This window comes from Suricata suricatta, chromosome 13, assembly GCF_006229205.1.
Source record: "Suricata suricatta isolate VVHF042 chromosome 13, meerkat_22Aug2017_6uvM2_HiC, whole genome shotgun sequence".
In the NCBI taxonomy this organism is placed as follows: Eukaryota; Metazoa; Chordata; class Mammalia; order Carnivora; family Herpestidae; genus Suricata; species Suricata suricatta.
The window spans coordinates 6,814,808-6,829,782 of record NC_043712.1 but is presented as its reverse complement, the minus strand read 5'-3'; the positions used below and the strand labels follow the sequence as shown (position 1 = coordinate 6,829,782).

The 14,975-nt window shown below is 53.2% G+C and overlaps 2 protein-coding genes across 5 annotated transcripts in view; one reads left to right on the top strand and one right to left on the bottom strand.

Moving 5' to 3' along the window:
- TRUB2 (TruB pseudouridine synthase family member 2) overlaps positions 1-4,989 on the bottom strand; it is a 10,026-nt gene extending 5,037 nt beyond the window's left edge. For 2 of the 4 annotated variants that reach the window (XM_029920704.1, XM_029920705.1), the window contains exons 1-5: positions 4,836-4,989; positions 4,093-4,224; positions 2,976-3,050; positions 1,838-1,899; positions 353-434 (exon numbers count right to left, since the gene is read on the bottom strand). In XM_029920704.1, coding sequence (XP_029776564.1) covers positions 353-434; positions 1,838-1,899; positions 2,976-3,050; positions 4,093-4,224; positions 4,836-4,956 — 472 coding nt within the window. In that variant the 5' untranslated portion in view covers positions 4,957-4,989. Of the gene's footprint in view, positions 1-352; positions 435-1,837; positions 1,900-2,975; positions 3,229-4,092; positions 4,225-4,835 lie in introns of those variants that run through there. The other 2 variants (XM_029920706.1, XM_029920707.1) reach the window with 2 other exon arrangements.
- A 117-nt stretch (positions 4,990-5,106) lies between these two features.
- Positions 5,107-14,664, top strand: COQ4 (coenzyme Q4). The gene is made up of 7 exons (XM_029920699.1): positions 5,107-5,446; positions 5,536-5,667; positions 7,025-7,121; positions 7,623-7,725; positions 12,808-12,937; positions 13,485-13,578; positions 14,127-14,664. Exons 1-7 carry the CDS (start codon positions 5,227-5,229, stop codon positions 14,302-14,304), a joined length of 954 nt encoding a protein of 317 aa, XP_029776559.1. The 5' UTR covers positions 5,107-5,226; the 3' UTR covers positions 14,305-14,664.
- The last annotated feature ends 311 nt before the right edge of the window (positions 14,665-14,975 follow it).

Genomic DNA, 14,975 nt, shown 5'->3' with positions numbered 1-14,975 from the left:
GTCCCTGTTCTCACAGGTGATAGTGTAGTGAGAAGACAGATATTAAATAATTACCAATCATTAATCGATTATTGTTCTGAGTCCACCTAGTTCATCTGGGGATTAGAGAAGCTGCCCCTGGGGAAGTGACATTTATGCCAGGTGGGGAGGCTAAGGGGAAGCGCAGGGCATTTGTTCCTGGCAGACAGAATGACGTGCCCAAAGCCCTCCAACAGCCAGCCTGAACTTAGTGCCCTGGAGTCACCGAGGCTGCGTGGCCTGTGTGGGGGTGGGGTGCAGAATCAAGGGGGAGCAGGTGCAAAGGCGGCCACAGCCGCTCCTCCCTCTGGCCTGGGCTCCTGCGGGCTCTCACCGTACGTTGACTTCTCCACCAGCCGTCCGTCCTCGCAGAAGTCATCTGTGGCTTTGCCCAGGAGGCCACGCACCGTGTAATCCTGCAGGGACAGGGAGGGGATGACACGGTCAGTGTCCCTGCTCTCCCTCAGCACTGAGGGAGGAAGTGAGCCCAGCAGCTCACACCCCCAACCTGCTAGACAGGCCACAGGTGGGGGGTCCTCAGGTCTCCCCTCTGGGAGCGGAGGCACTCAGAGCCCCCCCACCCCCAAGTCCCTCTTGGGAAAGGCACCAGACTATTCCATGAAAACAAGCACCTGCCTGCAAAGGACAGCGACAGCCCTACTGTGACCTCTCCGTGCCTGCACGTCTCTCCTCTGCCAAACCTGACAACTTATCCTGCCAGGACCCTCCCAGTGCACCCTGCTGGCTTCGCCCCACCCCCGACCCCTCCAAATTTGACCTGCGCAACTAACTGTCTCTGTCACAAAGAGGTGACGGCAAGAGTGACAATAATTTATTGAGCGTTTATCATGTGCCAGTGACGGCTAAGTACGTTGCGTGCAGTTACTAATTTAATCTTCAGAGTAACCCTGTAGAGGAGATACTATTCTCTCGGCTGCTAGAGTTGAGGAAGTGGGGGCACACAGACATTATGTAATCCCCCCAGGGACCCAGAGCAGGCAGAGGGGTAGAAGTTGTTTGTTTGTTTGCTTAATGTTTATTTATTTTTGAGATAGAGTGCAAGCACAGGAGGGACAGAGAGAGAGGGAGAGAGACAACCTCAAGCAGACTCTGCATTGTTGGGCAGAGATGGACACGGGGCTCCAACTCACGAACCGTGAGATCATGACCTGAGCTGAAATCAAGAGTTGGCTGCTTGACCGACTGAGCCACCCAGGCGCCCTGAAGCTAGTCTTGAACTAAAGCCATTTGGCTCCAAAAACTGTGCTCTTAACCATCAAAAGTGTAGGCTCTCTAACGGGGACCTCTGTCCCCACTCATGGTGCCGGACTCCATGGCCCTAGCCCAGATACAGACTCCCTGATGCCCAGACAGTGACATCCCCTTCTCAGTCTTGGGGACGGAACGGAGTGGCATCGTGATCAAGCTTTGGTGTCAGACAGATCCAGGTTCAAATCCCAGCTCTGCTCCTTACAGGCTGCGCGCCTCTGGGCAGGTGACACCCCCTCTCGGTGCCTTGGTTCTCTTACCTATAAGGCGGGTTAACACTAGATACCCCTTTCTGGGGAAGCAGTGAGGCATCCGCGAGGGAGTCTGTGGGAGTCCACGTGCCGTGCTCAGCACAGAGCAGCCCGCATGCGGTAACGCCTGCATTCATTACTGTGCTAGGCTTAGTCTCCCCCGCCCCGCACGCGGCCATGAGACGCTTCCTGATGGCCAGGGTGTTTCCCCCACGGAATCCTCCCGGCTTCAGATTCCTACCAGTGACCCCCAGGGAAAGGACCAGGGGCTAAAGGAGCTGTCCCCGGCACCCCCGTACCTTGGTGAGGTGAGCATTGTACATGTCGGTGAGGAGACTGCATCCATGTCCCACGCCAAGCACTGAAAGACAGCCAGGCTGAACTTACACCTGCCTCCCACCTCCCCCGGGACCCCCAAGCCCACAGCCACCAGCAGAATACTCCCACCTCCCATGCTGCTAAAGCCAGCAGCGGGGCAAAGACAGCAAAAGTGAGCTACTCTGCGTAGACAGGGAAACACAGATTTCAGAGCCCACTCTGACTGCTGGAGGGGAGGGGCCTAGGATCCTCAGGAAGCTCGCCAGCGGATTCTGATGTGCTCACAAGCAAGAGACCACTGGCCCAGTCACACAGACCTGTGCTCAACTCTGGGATGGCTCTAAGCATGTCCTTCAAACTACTCAGGCCTTGAGCTCCCCGTTACCAAACTGGGGAGAAAAATGCTATCAGATCCCTGTGGGTGTGTGAAGACTGAGGCAACGCATAGGAAGAAATCAGCACAAAGGAAGGGCACATAGAGGGGCACTGTGGCCACTCCCCGCCTCTTCCTGGCTGTTTTTTCCTCTGGCTAAAGGAGAGAATGACCTTCCATTCACTTCTGGAGAGAGAGCATGAGATCATGTCTGCCTGCCTGTGCCCCAGGAAGTTAGACAAGGGGACTGTGACTATCGTGCATGGAGGATGTGGCCACCGCCTGACCCCGGGGGACACAGATGGCTCATGACTCAGGGCTTTGTGTGTCCAGCTCCAGCGACATTCAGACCCTGGCCAGTGGGGCCAGTCACGCGCTTGGCTACCCCCCACAAATGATGACTATTTTCCCTCCCTGGACCAGGGGCCATTCACTAGCCACATGACCCAGCCCAAGTCACCTAAGTTCCTGGAGCCTCCTTTTTGTTATAAAACCATAAAATATCTACCTAATAAGGTTGTAGTCTCAAATACATGTGCACAAAGGGCTTTGTACCCCACGTCACATACAGGAATCAGTTGATAAAGATGGGCAATTTGTGATATCCACACCCCCCTCCAAAAGCTGATCTGCTGTGGGGCAGGAATCAGTGGTAGGAAATGGCTGTCAGGCTGGAAGGAAGCTGAGCTCCCCAGTCCTCCCTCAAGCCTTTATCACTGCACCCCCAGGCTCACCACACCACCTACCCAGCACCCCAGACGCCTGGGCATCTAGCCGGTGTCCGACGCCAATCTTTAAGCTGGTGACTGCTGGTCCGCAGACTGGAAAGAAACAAATGACGTCCCTTTTCCTCAATGAATCCAGCTTCCGGGATGACTTTGGCCTGCATGGTGACCTCATTCATAGAATGTAGCCTCATGGAGCCCAAACTGGGATGAGGATGGACTCTCGGGCTTTCCCATCGCGGCCTCTGGGGCTTAGAACCATTTCCTCAGTTCCCTGCGCCCAGAAAAAGGCTTGTTACTCTGCCTATCTTCGTTCCCTCAGTGAGAGGCTTTGAGTGGACTGGGCATAACACTGGGACTCAAGTTTCCTACCCAGCTGCTGCAGAAGGCAGCTCCTAGCTGCCCCAGCGAGAAAATGGACGTGGTACGTTCCTGAAGGCAGGCCCTGGGTTTCTAATTCTACCCCCAGGGCCCAGAACTCACTAGATTCTCAGGAAACACCTAGTGAAAGAATGAGTGACTCCTCAAAAACATACACATTAAAATATGGGGTTTTTTGTACCTCAATTGTATCTCAATAATGCTGTTAAATAAAACACAAGGTTGTATGCAGGAAATGAGCCAGAAGCATATACACCTCTACAGATCAAGAGACCAAAAATTCCCTCCTTAGGACTTCTACCTGAGGGTCTCAATTCCCATCTGAGCCCCAGAATAGTTAAAAGGGGTCAGCAAACTACAGTCCACAGGCCATATCCTCAAACTTGTTTTTTCTAATGGCCCATGAGTTAAATTTTTTTCTATGGTTCAGAAAGATAATAATATTTTGTGACATAGGAAAATTATATGAAACTCAAATATCATTTTCATAAGCAAAGTGGCACTGGAGCACAGCGAGTCTCACTGCTTTGCATATTGCCTACAGGTTCTTTTGCACTACAATGGCCGAGGTGAGCCTGCAGAGTCTGAAATATCTGGCCCCTTCCAGGAAAACTGGTGAACCCCTGGTCAAGTACATCCTCCCCACCGGGGTCCTTCAAGGATCTGGGACAGAAATCTGAGCACTGACTAGGACATGGGCTCTGGGCAGAGATTACCTGGGAATTGACACCCAGGCCCCGGCCTGAAGGCGCCTTACCCAGCGGATGGTTGGCGAGAGCGGGCACACTGGTGGCCGTGAGGGTAAGCGCCTTCTCTTCGCTGCCTTCCGTGGGGCCCAGCAGGAAACGAACACGCTGTTCAGGGGCCGGAGCCTTCCCAGCATTGACACCTGAGTACACAAAAGTAAAGGATACCAGGTCAATTCTGTCTGAACACGTGGATAAGGTGGGACAGGGAAGCATGGAGATGCAGGAGAGAAAGCCCACCATGTAGCAAATAGCAGCAGTAAAGAAATAGACGAGTTCAGGAACGCCTGAGTGGCTCAGTTGGTTAAGTCCGACTTTGGCTCCGGTCATGATATCACGGTTTGTGAGTTAGAGCCCTGCATCGGGCTCTGTGCTGACAGCTGAGAACCTGGAGACTGCTTCGGATTCTGTGTGTGTGTGTGTGTGTGTGTGTGTGTGTGTCTGCCTCTCCCCCACTTGTGCTCTGTCTCTCAAAAATAAATAAATGTAAAGAAAAAAATTTAAAAAAAGAAACACGAGTTCAAATTCTGATTCTACTACGTATTGACTACTACTTATGACAATGGACAGTACTGTTTATCCATCTGAACGCGGGGGAAAGCGAGAAGTAACGAAGTGTACAGAACAGGTGATTTGGAGAGCGATCGGCCCGAGAACTGGGTCACATGACTTTATTTTGCCTTAAGAGTGAGAAGCGGTGATGGATTCCCGGGAGAACAGGAGCAGGGTTGTTGGTCCGGACCGAGGCACTCACCCTTCAGAAGCTGCAGCTCCACGGTGTCCCGCAGGTGCTTCCATTTCAGCCCCGGGGGCTTGTAGACCGCGAAGAGCCCGTGCAGCCGGGCCAGCGCCAGCACCGGGCGGCGGGATCCCATGCCCCAAGGCCCGTGGCGCCGGCTAACGGAAGAGCTGCCCCTCAACGGAAGTGACGTACTGTCCCACCCCCAAGTGTGGGCCTGATCCTGGGCGCCGCCATGTTTCGCAGCCGGAAGTGGTTCTTTTCTTATTGGCCTCGGGGAAAACACTCTGTAGTGGGGGAGAGAGGTTCCTGTGAAGAACTAAAGGCAAAGGGGGCTTCTTTGGGACCACTTTCTGGTAGTGAGGTGAAATGGGGAGAGTTTTGCTTCGGCGGAAATAGGTAGCGGATGGGCCACCTGGGTTTTCTTCTGCTACTTGGCGATAGAGCCCTTTCTTGGGCGTGCTACGAGTTTTCTCCTTCAGAGACCCTTCAGAGCGCTCCGCGGCCGGAGAGGTTTGCGGTTTCGGCCCGGCGGTTCTCGCGTGTGCCCGCTGCCATGGCGACGCTGCTGCGAGCTGCCCTGCGCCCGCTCCGCCCGCCCCCCGGCCACCGGGAACCGGCTGCAGGCAAGTGGCGGAGGCGAGAGGGCGGCCGGGAGCTCCGGGCTCCTCTGACCTCCGCGCTATTTTTGTTGTTATTTTGTTTTGCCCAGTAGACGTGCGGCTCCGAGGCGCGCGCCGTGGCACCGGCCTGCTCTACCCCGAGCACATCCCCACTTCCCCGCTGCAGAAGGTGCTGCTGGCCGCGGGCTCTGCCGGAATGGCCCTCTACAACCCGTACCGCCACGGTAAGGCTGCCCACGCGCGCCCTTGGCCGGAGAGCCTGGGCAGGTGCCCACCTCTCTCTCCCCGTCGCCTAGGCGTAACTAGAGAATACACTAGGCCCGGGTACCCCAACCTGGTTGCACCCCATCATCACCCGCAAGGCTCACAAAAGTGCAGATGCCTAGGTCCCACCCTGACCTCGGTCTGGATCTGCCAAGTCTGGGGAAGAGAAGGGCGGGGAAAGGAAGGGAAAAGAGGGGAGGGAAGGGCCTGCGTTTTTAAAATAAACTTCCCGGAAGATTCTGTTATCCAGCCACATTGAGAACCACTCCACTACATAGATGATTTATTTGTTATAATAACATGCATCAAATTACAACATCCCGCTAAAAATTAAACTTTATGAGGTCAGAGCCCATGACTACCCTATTCCACTGTATCAGCAGTATTTTTTAAGTTATCTGTATGCCCAAGGTGGGACTGGAACTCACGACCCAGAGATCAAGAATCATACCTCAACGGACTGAGCCAGCCAGGCACCCCTCAGCAGTATAGTAGATGGTGCCTTAGCATGATAAATGCCCAGTGTTTGCTGGGTGTAAACATCTAGGGTTCTATAGTACTTTTCTCATCCCTCTCAGGATTCTAAGTATTCTGGAAAGTCCTATTACTCCTACTAATAAAAATGATAATGCTCACTACTCACTGAGCTTTTATTCTGGTTTTTCACCGGGGCACCGGGTGACTCAGTTGGTTGGGTGTCCGACTTCGACTCAAGTCATGATCTCGCAATTTGTGGGTTCGAGCCCCATGTCGGGCTCTGTGCTGACAGCTGGAAGCCTGGAGCCTGCTTTGACTTCTGTGTCTCTCTCTCCTGCCCCTGCTCAGTCTCTCAAAAATAAATAAACATTATTCTGGTTGCTCACTGCAGTAAGTGTTCTATGGACAGGGTGTTCTTGATTTTTCACATTCGGAGGTATTCTCCACATTTCACATATTAGGACCCTGAGGCTTGGAAGCAGTTTGCACGAGTTAACCTAAATAGTGAGATTGCAACTGAACCCAGATGTGGCACTCTGATGTCAAAGCTTGCACCTGTCAATGGAGGCATCATAGTCTGTTGTAATCATGGGCATAAAAGTGATTTGTAAACTCTTTAGAGCACTGTGCTAACCAGAGCCACCTCCCAGTAGATTAATAACAGTGATAGGAACTATTGGTACATGTATTTTGCACTTACTGTGCTTCATTTTGCTAAATGAATCCTCGTACCTAAGAGGTAGATTGTATTTCCATTTATTATGTAGGAGACAGGCTCAGACCAGGTCTGCTAAGATCTAAGATCCTGTCCTCCATTTGTCCCCACGTCTTTCCTTTTAGACATGGTTGCGGTTCTAGGGGAGACCACAGGACACCGTGCCCTAAAGGTGCTCAGGGACCAGATGAAGAGGGATCCAGAGGGTGCCCAGATCCTACAGTAGGTCCCAACTCTGCCTGGGGGATTGAGGAAATTCTGTGGGGATCCTTATCTCTCTTCTGGGGAGTTCTTCTTGAGGCCCTGGCCATGGATGGCTGCACAGGCTGGACGCTGCCCAACTCCATGGGCGCCATTCACATAACACTGCGATGACCCTTGGGTAGTACAGTGGAGTGGCCTCAGCCCAGTTCCAGCCCCAGAGCCCGCTGCCTTCCCTCAGCTCTCATAACAGGCTAGCTAGACGCCCCCACCCCTGCAAGGCCCTTTACGAGAACCCTGATCACGTCTGAGACCTGCCCCCTAGATTGTGCCCCTATGGGCAGGAACCGTGACTTTAACTTGTCATAGTCTCCTCAGCACCTGCCATTGTCCTGTCCAGACACAGGTAGGATCTGTGGCCCCCTCTGCCCCTTCACTTCTCACACTCTTGCTCGAGTTGGCCCTCTCACCTGGCTTTGCTGCTGCCCGTCTAACACCTAACCCCTGCCCTCTGCCTTGCAGGGAGCGTCCACGGATCTTACTGTCCACCCTTGACCTGGACAAGCTCCGAAGTCTGCCTGAGGGCTCTCTTGGCCAAGAGTACCTCCGTTTCCTGGATGTGAATGTGAGTTTCCAGCTTCTGTGCATTTGGCAATCACCAGCAAAGGCAGAGAAGGGCATGGGCATGATATCCTGAGGACGGAGGAGGCCTGAGTGGCCACCGGGGGCAAATGTGCTTTTTGTCCCTTGTGCCAAGTCTTTGTCGTTTTCTATGGGACAGGCAAATGGTCCTGGAACTCCAAGGGATAATGCTGGCCAGTATTTAGTAGTGTCTAAGTAAAACAAAACAAAACAAAATTCTCTTACTGAACTTCAGGTGCCAGGCTCGTTCCTGGTCTTGCTGAACCCTCCCAGGTATGTCCTGTCAGGTATGTCCTATTATTGTCCCCTTTAGTAGATGAAGAAAGTGAGGCTCAGAGCACTGAAGCAACTTGATGATTCCATACAGCCAGTGTAAATGGAGGTGTATTCATACTCAGATCATACCTTTTTCTTTTTCTTTTCTTTTCTTTCTTTCTTTTTTTTTTTTTTTTAAGATTTTTAGTAGTCTCTACACACACTGTGGGGCTTGAACTCACAAGCTTGGAATCAGAAGTCGCATGTTCTACCAACTGAGCCAGCCAGGCACTCCCAGATCATGCTCTCAGCTGCTGTGCTATGTCCCTCCAGTTCTAGAGATAGTGCTTTCCCTAGAGTATGACAAGTTGTGACACTCTCTGCCCCGGACAGGGAGGACAGGAGCCGGTGGGAAGGTCCCAGCGGCTGAGGAACGCATTCATTTGTTCAGCATCTGCCCTGTGCTATCCGTGGTTCGAGGTGCTGGGAGTTGCTGGCGAACTAAACAGACAGAGTCCTGCTCTTGGGAAGCTAATAGTCTGGTTTCGGGAAGAAAATAAAGCAATAAAAAGAAAAAATTTCACGTAAAAAATTCAGGTCAGGGGCGCCTGGGTGCCTCAGTCGGTTAAGCCTCCAACTTCGGCTCAGGTCATGCTCTCGAGGGCTGTGAGTTTGAGCCCCGCATCGGGCTCTGTGCTGACAGCTCAGAGCCTGGAGCTGCTTCAGATTCTGTGTCTCCCTCTCTCTCTGGCCCTCCCCCGCTCATGCTCTGTCTCTCTCAAAAATAAATAAACATTTAAAAGAACATTAAAAAAATTTCAGGTCAAATTCAAATATTTATTGACTAATTAGAATGTCCAATACTTTTCTCAGTAATTGAGATACAGAGTGAAACTGGCCAAGAGCCTCCATTCTCGCAGATGGTGCTGTGAGGGCAGCCAGCATGGTGGAGGAGGAGGAGGCAGGGTCGGAGGCCCACGACCGCCGGGGAGGTTACAGGAGGCTCCTCCGAGGAGACCCGGAAGAGGAGAAGGCGCAGAGGGCTGGCGAGCGCAAGGCTCTGTGTATTTAAGAACAGGAAAGCTGACCAAGGTGGCCACACGGGATTAGGCGGGGCAGCCAGTGGGTGGCAGGTCAGACCCCGCCAGCCAGGGGAGGAAGTCCATAGTTTGTAATGGAAGCAGTGGGAAGACATGGAGGATTTCAACCAGGATAGTAACGTGGCCTGGTTTATTGTTTTTTTTCATGTTTATTTTGAGAGAGAGCACAAGAGAGAGTGGGGAGGGGCAGAGAGAGAGAGGGAGGGAGAGAATCCCAACGTGGGGCTTGATCCCACGAACCATGAGGTTACAGCCTGAGCCAAAACCAAGAGACTGATGCTCAACCAACTGAGCCACCTAGGCGCCCCATGGCCTGATTAATAAAAGGGCCTTAGGATACACATGGGCCACCTTCCCTGTCTTAACCCTTCCTTCCCAAAATCCACATGTCCCTTTATTTTTATTTATTTATTTTTTAATGTTTTATTTATTTTTGATACAGAGAGAGACAGAGCATGAGAGGGGGAGGGGCAGAGAGAGAAGGAGACACAGAACCGGAAGCAGGCTCCAGGCTCTGAGCTAGCTGTCAGCACAGAGCCTGACGCGGGGCTCGAACCCACAAACATGAGATCTGACCTGAGCCGAAGCCGGCCGCTCAACCGACTGAGCCACCCAGGCGCCCCCCACATGTCCCTTTAAGCACCTCTCAAGTGGCCCTCCAGGTTGCTCTAGTACTAGGCTTCTGAACCTCGGCACAGTGGACCTCAAGGGCCAGTTCATTCTTTGTAGGGGCCGCCCTGTGCGCTCCAGGGTGTTGAACAGCACTCCGGCCTCTACGCATAGATGCCAGCAGCACCTCCACTAAGTTATGATAGCCACCAGTGTCTGCAGACATTGCACGTGTCCCCTGTGCACAGGTCAGAACCTACTGCCCCGGAAGGTAATCGTCCCCGAGCAAATCATGCTCCCCGTGGTCTCCTGACACTTGCTCCTGCCCTGTTTTCTACCGTCTCCTCAGATTTCCCCAGGAAGCAAGTTTTCTCATCAGTGGGAAACCCAGCAGGGTGGCCTTCCCCAAGTGCCACCCAGGGAGGGACCGCCTTTCATCTTGTTGCTGCAGAGGGGACGGGGCTGCCAGGGCCTTCCTGGGCACCGTGCCCGGTCTCAGCCCCAGTTGTGATAATAGCCCTAGAGATTATGACACTTGCAGAGCCCTGAAACCAGCAGCCCACGGAGTGTGAAGGAACGCCTCTGTCCCAGCAGAGATATATATCAAAGTTCAAGGCAAGGCTGCCCTCCCTGAGGCTGACATTGGTAGGGAGTATGGTTATCTTATGGTATCAAGATTTTGAGCATGGGCTCTTCCGTTAAGAGTAGTCTAAGTTAGGATCTTCCCTCTTTTCCCATTTATGGCCCTGAGCAAATCATTTGACCTCTCTGAACCTCATACTACTTATCTGAGGTAAGGGAACCTAATGTTTATCTACCAGGGCACTTAACACGGCCTATAAATAATGGATGTTAAGGCTACTGGCTTTGGAATCCAGCAGACTTTGTTTCAGCCACTTGATTAACTGTGTGATCTTCGGCAAGTTACTTAACCTCTCTGAGCCTCATTTATCTTATCTGTATCTGAGACTCATAACAGTATGTACTCGCATAAGATCATGAGGATACAGTATAATGATATTTCTAAAGGACTTCATGCAGTGCTGACACAGGGTAGGTACTTGATAAGTATAGTGGTCACCATGATCACCTTCAGCTTCACCCAGCACGTAGAAGAAATTGGGGGGGCACCTGGGTGGTTCAGTCGGTTAAGTACCCGACTCCGGCTCAGGTCATGATCTTGCAGTTTGTGAGTTTAGCCCCCACATCGGGGTCACTGCTGTCAGTGCAGAGCCCGCTTCAGATCCTGTCCCTGTTCTGCCCCTCCTCCTCTTGCACTCTCTCAGAAATGAATAAAACATTCAAAAGAGAAGCAGAAGGAGAAATTAGGGCCAGGGACCCAATGAGATCACAGATGCGGACCAAGGCATTCATCCAGCAGCCCCAAAGCAATGAAGACATCAAATCCTTTGGCCTCTGGACAGGCTGAGTCCGTGCTTTGAGGACAGGAACACCATGCCTTTCCCATTCTGCATGGTTGCTGCTGAGGACTCGGAGACGGGTGCGTGGGTAAGAAGACAGTTGTCATCCCAGCCTGGGTCAGAAAATTGCCTGGAGCTGGCCTTCTACTCACGTATTCAAGAGACTTTATTCGCCCAGCCACCCCCCCCCCAACCCCGCCCTGGTACAACAGTGAGCAAACAAGCCGGTGGGCCTGCGCCGCTGAAAGGCTGCTCAGCACCATTCACGGAAAGAGAACACAAGCCAAGTGGTGGCTTCAAATGTGCCGTCAGGCAGTGCAGTAAGAGCAAAAAGAAACCAGTGGAATTAACTTGAATGGCATATTACTGTATATTTAACCTAAGAGACCCAAAATAATACATTTTAGATTTTACATAGTTCATACCAAGTCTTCGAAACTCAGTGTGTATCTTAGGTGCACTATGGCACATTTCAAGGCTTGCTGGCCACATATGGTAGGTGGCTGCTGTTCTGGAAAGTCCAGGGCTGGAAGGGAGGCGTGCTCACTGTATGTCACAGTACAAGATACAGGACGCTGCGAGAGACTGCAACGCGGACCTGATGGGTCAGAGGTCATAGACCGCGTCCTGCAGCAGGAGCACAAGGCACGGCGTGAAGGACAGACAGAAATGAATCGTCAAGATGAAGCTGAGGGTTTGAGGGGGAGAGCACCCAAGGCTGGGAGCAGCTCACGTGAAGGATCAGAGCCAGGACACCTGGCTGGCTCAGTCAGAGGAGGATGCGGCTCTTGATCTCAGCGTTTGGAGTTCAAGCCCCATGTTGGGTATAGAGATTACTTGAAAAAAGAAAGCCTTTAAAAAAAAAAAAAAGGACCAGGGGTCTTAGAAGAAGCTTCTTTTCCTGTTTTATTTCTAATCGTGGTTTAAAAACCTAAGGTAAGATCACATAAGAGTTGCTATCTCAGGGGTGCCTGGCTGGCTCAGTCAGAAGGAAGAACACGTGATTCTTGATCTCAGGGTCCTGAGTTCGAGCCCCGTGGAGTTTACTTTAAAAAAAATGTTGCCATCTTCACCATTTCTAGTGGAGAGTTAGTGTTCGCACTATTGTGAAACCAATCTCCAGAGCTTTTACATCTTGTAAAACCGAAACTCTATCCCCTTCACAACTACCACTTCCCCCACACCATGGACCTTCTTTGCCATAAATTCCAGCAGGCTGGGATATTAGGTATGAGTTGGGCTAGACCCCGGGGGTGTCTGTGCCACTGTGTCCCCTGCCTGCAGACTCCCCTGTTGGCAGCTATGGACAGAAACGGTCCTTAGAAGGGGCGCCTGGGGGGCTGAGTCAGTTAAGTGTCCGACTTAGGCTCAGGTCCTGATCTCACGGTTCGTGAGCCCCACGTCGGGCTCTGGGGCAGCTCAGAGCCTGGAGCCTGTTTTGGAGGCCGTGTCTCCCTTTCTCTCTCTTTCTGCCCCTCCCAGGCTCACACTGTCTCTCTTTCTCTTGAAAATAAACATACATAAAAAAAATTTTTTTTAAAGAAAGGGAAGAAACGAAACAGTTCTCAGAGATATTTGGTGGGTGTGAGTTCGGTGGGAATGGCTCACAGTCCACGAGGGGCTGGCCAGTCCGGCCTCGGGGACAGCTGGGAAGAGCTAAGGGAGGCTCATGCTTGTCAGAGGGTCTCCCCAGACACCCGAGCACCCACCCGATTCGTGGACGATGAGGAGCTGGCATATGTGATCCAGCGGTACCGGGAGGTACACGACATGCTCCACACCCTGCTGGGGATGCCCACCAACATGCTGGGTGAGTGCTCCCCCCGGCTGCCCTGAGCGTGGTGATAGGGGAGTGCTTCCCCCCACCCGGCTGCCCTGAGCGTGGTGGGGTGGGGTGGGGGGGGTTCCAGCCAGCCTGGCCACCTGGGTCTGTTACCCACCAGTTAGCCAGCTCAGTGCCTCCTTTTCCTGCTTTCCAAACCTCTTGATAGTGTGTGTGAACCACTGCCTGTGTGGTTCCTAAACTAATGTCGCACGTCCGGGCGTCCAGGCTCCCTGCTTTAAAACCCTCTGCGACTCCCCAAGGCCTGGAGGAACCACCCTGGACTTTCTCACCCTGGCTTTTGGAGTCCTCTGCACACTGACCCCAAGCTTCCTTCCCAGGCCCTTTCCTTCACCCCAAGCCAAGTGCTCCAAGGCCCAGCAGGGACCAGGACTGGGCACGGCTAAGCCCGGTAGAGATTAAAGAGGAGCAGATGCTTTGCTGTGCCCTGCCGTGAGCACCACGGCCTCTCCTCCTGGGCCCCTCCTCCTGGGCCCTTCTCACTTCGCACCCCGTTCCTCACCCCGCCCTCCAGGGGAGATCGTGGTGAAGTGGTTTGAGGCTGTCCAGACCGGCCTGCCCATGTGCCTCCTGGGCGCTCTCTTTGGACCGATCCGACTCCGCACCCAGTAAGTTCTCAAGTGGCCAGGGGTACAGGGGAGAGCTCAGAGGAGCCAGGGCTCCAGGAAATGGGACAAGCACACAGCCTTCCTGGACAGCCCCAGGGTTCTCTAGGAAGCCAGGGTAGAAGGAGTGGGGGAAAAGATGAAACTGGGCTGGTGGAGGATCTCCAGGGCAACGAATGAAGTCTGGATGTTTCACAGGACTCTGGGGTCTCTTTGGGCCAGGCCTCAGTGTCGGGTCAGAGCAATAGAGTTGTGGGGGTGGCGGGAGCACGCTGGGGGGCGGGGTGAGGGGTGGCAAATCCAGTGTTACTTTCTGGAGTTAGGTGGCCCCTGATTTAAATCTGGGCTTCAGTGTATTCAAAATGTGTGGCTTTGGGCACAAGATTCTACCACACCGAGTTTCTGTTTCCTCCTCTGCTAATGAGGATAATAACTACCTTCTTTTCAAGGTGTTTGTGAGAATCAACTGAGAAAATGCACATCAGCTTCTGGGCACATGGCATGCCCGGCCTGGGGACCTTATGTCTTCTTTTGCCTCTGCTGCCCCACAGGCACCTGCCGCTGCTGGTTTCGGAGCTGATCCCGTGGGCCGTTCAGAGTGGGCGCAGAGCCCCGTGTGTCCTCAATCTGTACTACGAGCAGCGCTGGGAGCAGCCCCTGAGGGCTCTGCGGGAGGAGCTGGGCATCACAGAGCCCCCCATGCCGTCAGGGCCCTGGCCTAGGCCCTGAGCTGCCGCCCACCCTGTTTGCCCACTCTTTTGCCAAACCTTTGTTCCTTTGAACACTGACCCTTGGACATCGTTTGTCATAATTTGCTGTAACGACTGCTGAGTGGCTCGTGGACCACCCCAGGAGGGAGCCAAGAGCGGCCAAAAGAGAGCCACGTGTGAGCGAGAATCAGTCGTCCAGGCTGGCGGGGGGCTCGGTGTCTCAGGTCTACCGCCCCTGTTCTGGACTGCTCCCTGCCAACCAGGGTTTTCTGGGGACCAGGCTGGGTGCCCTCCAGTAGTGAGGGCGACACCCAGTTGCAAAGGCCTGAAAAGGAGCAGGTGAGTCTGCTGTCTGAATAAAGTCTGCCATCAGGCCAACCGTCCGCCTCTTCCTGCCTTTGCCCAGCGCTGCCCGTGGCTCTGGCAGCCTTGGGCCTTCGCGCACCAAGGGCAGACATTGCCTCCAGCCTGAACTTTAGCTACTTGTCCTGTGTCCTTTGGTCTGAAGTCAGACAGACCGAGATTCAAATTCCCAATTCCTCCATCATTTTCCGGAGGAGGGACTTAGCCCCTTCTCAGCCCATTTCATCATTAGTAAAAGGGGAATGAAAACAGCACTCACTTCCTAGTGTCACCTTGGGGATTTCGTGAGGTGACACTCAGAAGAGCTTCAGAGAAAGGCCCCGGGGG